General features: G+C 35.3%; 1 protein-coding gene across 2 annotated transcripts; it reads left to right on the top strand.

The window, feature by feature from the left end:
- Window positions 1-3,380: 3,380 nt before the first annotated feature.
- Window positions 3,381-5,658, top strand: LOC110038433 (gamma-glutamyltranspeptidase 3-like). Of its 2 annotated transcripts, XR_002295426.1 has the most exons (3): window positions 3,381-4,584; window positions 4,694-4,826; window positions 5,166-5,658. XR_002295426.1 is itself a non-coding variant. In XM_020743280.1 (2 exons), exons 1-2 carry the CDS (start codon window positions 4,707-4,709, stop codon window positions 5,424-5,426), a joined length of 381 nt encoding a protein of 126 aa, XP_020598939.1. In that variant the 5' UTR covers window positions 4,639-4,706; the 3' UTR covers window positions 5,427-5,658. The 2 variants fall into 2 exon arrangements, 1 of the variants encoding a protein (XP_020598939.1); XM_020743280.1 differs by lacking the exon at window positions 3,381-4,584 and having other exon boundaries at window positions 4,639-4,826.
- The last annotated feature ends 1,051 nt before the right edge of the window (window positions 5,659-6,709 follow it).

The following is a 6,709-nucleotide window of genomic DNA, read 5'->3' as shown; positions in this document are numbered from 1 at the left end:
CTGTATTTTTTGAGTATGGAGGAAGATCTAGATCGTGAGGAGCGTCCTGATGAGATGTCAGAAAGAAATTAGTTAAAAATAAACCGGAGTGCTTATGGCTTGATCAGAAATTTCTTGGCTCAGGAGATCAAATATGGATGATGATAGAGACTTTTGCAAAAAAAAATGTTGATGTTACTGGAGAACAAATATCTCACAAAGGGTATGGAGAATAGTCTCCATATGAAGCGCTAACTCTATAGATTTCAAATGAGATAAAGGGTTACCATTGATGAGCACTTGAATGACTTCACAAAGTTATTAGCAGATCTGTTAGATTTGGATGCGGAGATTGAAAATTAAGACAAGAAGTTTCTTCTGTTGAGTTCATTCCCACATGAGTACAAAAACTTTACCGTGATAATCATTCATATGAACGAGTTTTTGAATTATGGAGAATTGACTACTACAATGTTAATCCAGGAGTTTCGTAGAAAGGACAGGGAGTATGCAAAGATCGAGTCGGCTGAGGCACTTACATTTCTACGTGACAAATCTAAGAAGAAGAGAAAATCAACAAAGAAAGGTGCAGCGACAATACTTCTCAATAACTGGGCAAGTTTTTGGGCACGGTCTTGAGAAATATCAATGTATTGTCTGTTTAAAGATTGGTCATTAGAAGAAGGATTATCCGAAGCCGAAGGAGAAGAGAACGCATTTGAGGTGAAAGCCAATATCAATGTAGAAAGATATGAAGAGACGGATTCAGATATATCATTATTTGTAGTTTCTCACTGTTTGTTTATGAATGATTCATGTTGGATTCTGGACACAGGTGCTACCTATCACATTTATTCTTATTGATGATGGTCATATACGTACAAGGAGCTAGATCACAATACTGTGATTATAGATAACTATCAAGCTTGTCGTACTATTGGTGTAGGAAGTATTTTTATCAGAATATATATGGTACTTAGAAGGAGTTGACCAATGTTAAACAGGTTTCACAAATTAGGAAGAATTTGTTGTTAGTTGGGGCTTTAGAGTCCAAGGGCTACAAGGTAGTTATTGAGGTAAGCGTTCTGAAAACATGTCGTGAAGCACTGGTTTTTATGAATGGAGTTTGTCATCAGAACATTTATTATCTTATGGGTAGTACAGTGACTGGAACGACTGCTATTGTTGATGATTCTTCTGACGTACTTACATTGTAGCATATGCGGCTAGCTCATGCTGGGGAGATTTTATTTCAGGCTTTGTTAAAACAAGGATTGATAAAATGAGTTAGCACTTGCAAGCTTGATTTTTGTGAACATTGTGTATTTGAAAAGAACGCAAGGGTATCTTTTGGTATCGCCATCCATATTACAAAATGTATTGTATAGTATGTTTAAACAGTTGTTTGGGATCCGACAAAGACAATATCATTCAGAGGGCGGAAATACTTTATTCTTTTATTAATAATTACTCTTGGTATGTTTGGGTATACACCATGAAACACAAAATGAGGTGCTAGAGATTTTTATAACTTGGAAAAAACTAAATTCGGACTCAGATTAATAAAAAAAATCCAATGTATCAGATCAGACAAGGGGGCAAATAAACTTTGAATGCATTCTTGAAAGAATGTCAGTGTGCTGAGATAGAGCACCACTTCATTATTCGAAAGATACCACAACAAAACGGGGTAGCATAAGAGAATGAATCATACTTTGGCAGAGAAAGTTCGTTGTATGTTATCTAATGTTAGCTTGGATTGAGTCTATTGGGCATAGGCCATAGACTATGCCTGTTATTTGGTGAAATGTTTGCCTTCTACAACTATTGGGAAGAAGACCCCAAAGGAGATGTGGTCAAGACATCCTGCTAGAGATTATGAGCACATGTGAATGTTTGGGCGACCAACTTACTACAATGTGTAGAATGGTAAACTGGAACAAGAAGCAAAGAAGACAATTTTCATTGGCTTCAAATGTGGAGTCAAGGGATTGAAGCTTTTTAATTAGTCAGAAATGAATGTTGTCATAACATAAATATTATATTCTCAATCAACTTTATTGATGATTACTCTAGGAATGTTTGGGTGTACACCATGAAGCACAAAAGCGAGGTGCAAGAGATTTTCATAACTTAGAAAAAATAGATTGAGACTCAGACTGGTAAACAATATCTGTGTATCGGATCAGAAAATGGGGGCGAATACACTTTGAATGTGTTCTTGTAAGAGTGTTAGAGAGTTGGGTTAGAACGCCATTTCACTATTTGAGAGACACCACAACAGGATGGGGTGGCGGAGGGGGTGAACCAAATTTTGGTGGAGAAAGTTCGGTGTATGTTATCCAATGATTGGTTGGATAGAGTTTATTGGGCAGAAGCCATAGACTATGTTTGTCACTTGGTGAGTCATTTATCTTTTATAGCTATTAGGAAGAAAACCCCAAAGGAGATGTGGTCAGGACATCTTGCTAGAGATTATGAGCACATAAGAGTGTTTGGGTGTCCAACGTACTGCAATGTGCATAATGATAAACTAGAATCACGGGCAAAGAAGATAATTTTCATTGACTTCAGGCGTGGATTCAGGGGCTTGAAGCTGCATGATCAGTTGGAAAGGAATGTTGTCATTAGCAGGGATATTACATTTAACAAGGTAAGCTTGTTGAAATATCAGGACTCAAAGCAGGTGGAGAGTTCTATTGGGATCACAAATATGCAACAGTAGTTGGAGTTTGATGAAACTTCGATTATTTCACAAAGTTCGTCCACTCCGACTCAGATACCTGATTTAGTTGCAGCTCAAGAGGTATTTATTGATAGTGTTTAGGAGAAGATGAAATAGGATATTGAGGATGAGATTTCTGCTCAAGAATCTATTACCAGAAGCAGGAACAAACACCAGAATGTCTCAAAATCAGTTTGGTTGAGGAATCACATTGCATTTGCAGTTTCAGTCGTTGAGACAGAAATTTATTGTCACTACAAAGAAATGGTGGAAAATCCATACTATTATCTTTGGATAGCGACAATAGATGAAGAGATGGAGTCTTTCGGAAGAATATTACTTGGATGTCGGGTGAAGCTTCCTCCTGGAAGGAAAGCCGTGAGGTACAAATGAGTGTATGCAAATAAGGATAGGTCTAATGGAGATGATATGTAGTGCAAGACAAAATTAGTGGTAAAAGATTTTGCACAACGAAAAGGGATTGACTTTGACAAGTTTCTCCATAGTTGTCAAGAATCCCTTAATCCGTGTTCTCATAACTCTTATAGCATAGTACGGTCTGATCTTTGAATAACTCGATGTGAAGACTGCATTTTTACACGGAGCATCAAAAGTCTTGGTTTGCAACCTAAACAAGTATTTATATGAGTTGAAGCACTCACCGCGATAGTGGCATTAAAAAATTGATTAGTTCATGAGGAGATAGGAGTATACGAGGAGCCGATATGATCATTGTGCATACTTTAAGAAGTTGGCAAACAACAAGTTTGTTTACTTGCTTCTATATGTAGATGATATGTTGATTATATTTGCTAATCAGATTGAGTTTGATAAGATGAAGAATCAACTGTCCAAACATTTCAAATGAAGGAGTTCGGTGAAGCTCGTAGAATTCTTGGCATGGAGATTCTCAGGGACATGACAGCTGGAAATGTTTGACTTTCAGAAGGAGCTTATGTTCAAAAGGTATTGAATAAATTTGGAGTTGATGACTCGAGTAAGGCGGTTAGTCTACCAATTACATCTCACTTTTAGTTAAATTTGGATCAGTGTTCTAAAGATGATAAAAAAAAAAAGATATACGATCAGTTATTTATGTTAATGAAATGGGCAGTTTGATGCATGTCATGGTTTGTACTAAATCAGGCATTATACAAGAAGTTGGTGTTGTGAGCAGGTTCATGCATGATCAAGAAAGGAAACACTTACTGATTGTGAAGAGTATTTTGAGGTATCTGAAGTGTACAATTGATGTTGGTTCAATATTTGATAGACAATCACCTATTACAGATTTGTGTGTAGACTACACCGACAAGTGTTATACATAGACGAATATCTATGATTGATTATTTATTCACATTTGCAGGAGGACTAGTCAATTGGAGGTTGTTTTTTCAACTTAATATTGCTTTGTCCACTACGGAGGCGTAGTACATAACGATTACGGAGATGATGAAGGAATCGATATTGATGTAAGGCTTATTGAATGCCCTGAGAGTTGTTCAAGAGTCTATGTCAACGTTTTGTGACATTCAGAGTATAATATTTTTTGTCATAAATTCAATTCATCGTGCTCACATCTAAGACAATAATGTAAGGTACTGCTTTATTTAGGATTTAATTGATGACGACAATATTCTGTAAAATTAAATAGATACAAAGAAGAATCCAACTGACATGCTCACGAAGTACTACCAGTCAAAAAGTTCACATACTGCAAATGTTTGGTGAACATCTGAGACCAGGACCGATTGCTCACTCGGGCATTTTGAAGAACTACGCGAGGCTTGAGCCCTTTGGGAGTGTGGGTATATGCAGACAACCATCTTGGTGCAGCCGATTCGGAGTTTGAAGCTCATTTGGTCATCTCTTATCTAGAAGTAAGAGTTGAGGCTTAGAATATTGTTTTTTTTTTCTTTTTTTTTTCTTTTTATCTGGTAATTTAGTCTTTTGGTTTTATTTAATTGTACGTCTAATCCTCTATAAAAGGGATTTAAGGTTCATGATAGTGACGGCGAGAAGTGGAGTTGTAAACCCAAGCCATTTTTTCTTTCTCACCACTCGGTGCTCGTGGAATCTCTCTCCCCGCGGACGAAGACAAATCAACTTAACGCCGAAACATGTAAATATTTTGTGTTTGATTGTTATTGCATGAATTTCTCCGTTGCGTTATTATTTTTGCATAACATTGTATACCTACATAGCACCCAATACTTATGTATATACTTATCCAACACCTATATTTTGCTTTGTACACTTCAGCAAACCAAATCTTTCATATCACATCAAAAATATCATTTTTTAAACTTATAAAAGTGAAATACACCTTTCTAATATGTAAAAATTGAAGTTTAGGTGTCAGATATATAAATATATAGGAACTGAGTGGAATCTTCGTAAATCTTCCTTTAAATATTTTTCTTAAGCATAAATGGGCCGCTAAATTCATCTAAACATACAGCTCATCCCAAACGTTGTGCTGTATGAGAACTGGACGGCCATTGATGATGAACAGATACAAGTCTCCCTCGAAGCGCAGACATTCTTGAAGCAAAGAGGTCACCAACTCCGCAACATCTCCGGGGGCTCGGTCGCCCAATTTGTCGTCCATAACCTTCAAAATCCAGTTCCGGTTGTCGAAGAAAGAAAAGATGGGATCTTTTATGGTAAGCTCACTGCTGTCAGTGATCCTAGAAAAGATGGAGGACCTGCAGGGATTTGAGACTCCCATTTCTCCACTGTCTGGTGTCCCAGCATTCACTAGCAATGAAGAAGGTATGCTTCAGACATTAAAGATGTTTTGTGCAAATATATACATCTAATGTGTGTGTCTGTGTGATATTTGTAATCCAAAAATCGGTGTTAGTGTAACATACTTGTGCCTGTTTCAGTGTAAATTCTGTATTAAAGAAACTTAGACTATTGTGATTGATGAACAGTTGGGCATCTGAAGGTAATGTAAAATCAACTTGTTTAATGTTTTAAGATGTGAATAAATTGGTTGGAAATGAAGAATTGGATTCTCAATAACAATATGACTATTGTCTTTTATTTTGAGATTTTATATTCTGTATTTACATGTCTATCTTATCACATGAAAAATATCACCTTTATTAACTTTAACATGTGAAACATAAGGTCAATTAGTATAAAAATAAAAATTAAAATTTAGATGTTAGATGTATAAATATATAAGAATTTTGTTGTAGCCATGTAAAGTTTCTTTTATAGGGCCTTTACATGCATACCACCCAATTCCTATGTATTTATATATCTAATGCCTAAACTTTGCTGTTTACAATTACACCACCTGAATTTTGCATATCACATAAAAAATATCACCATTTTGACATTCACAAAGTGAAATACGCATTTTCATACATATATAAGATGATATGTATGTAACAAATTAAGTTTATGTGTTGGATAAATAAATACATAAGAATTGAGTGGTATGCATGTATATCGCTCTAATTTATAGTGCTGGAGTCTTGGAGCACTTCTCTCCATTGTTTTTTTTTTTTTTTTCTTTCAATTATACTATTATTTTTTTCTTTAAACTTATGTGCTGACATTTAATATCGTTTCATTAGGTTATTTATTTATTTATTTATTTATTCTCGAACTTAAACTTCATGTTTTGATCTTACGAGAGTTTTTGGATGTGGTTTTCTTTTTTTTTGCATAATTAATGTTTGACTCTAAACTCTAAATAAGAAATCGTGGGACAAATCTTAATACATAAACAAATGATGATAAATGTCGGTTCAATAAACAAAATTTGAATAGTGCTCTACTTATTAAATATATTGATGCGTGCTGAAAAATTCACGGCAATAGAGTAATAGATCATCGTCTTGGCATTGCACGAGGATTCAACACACATTCAGATGAAAGAAAAACAACCAGTGATGACACTAAATGTTTTTAAGTGGAAAACACGTAAAAGGAAAAAACCACGAGGTCTGATCCAGTTATAAAAATTCACTATATGTTGATATTACA

Source organism: Phalaenopsis equestris, unplaced genomic scaffold (genome assembly GCF_001263595.1).
Source record: "Phalaenopsis equestris unplaced genomic scaffold, ASM126359v1 Scaffold232806, whole genome shotgun sequence".
Classification (NCBI taxonomy): Eukaryota; Viridiplantae; Streptophyta; class Magnoliopsida; order Asparagales; family Orchidaceae; genus Phalaenopsis; species Phalaenopsis equestris.
The sequence above is the reverse complement of the archived record's forward strand: the minus strand, read 5'-3'. Positions and strand labels throughout refer to the sequence as shown.

Excerpts from the sequence above, each read along its gene's own strand:
- LOC110038433 (XM_020743280.1), top strand. The coding sequence starts at position 4,707 with ATGATAGTGACGGCGAGAAGTGGAGTTGTAAACCCAAGCCATTTTTTC. Across the intron at positions 4,827-5,165 it reads TCAACTTAACGCCGAAACAT|CTCATCCCAAACGTTGTGCT; the intron begins GTAAATATTTTG and ends CTAAACATACAG.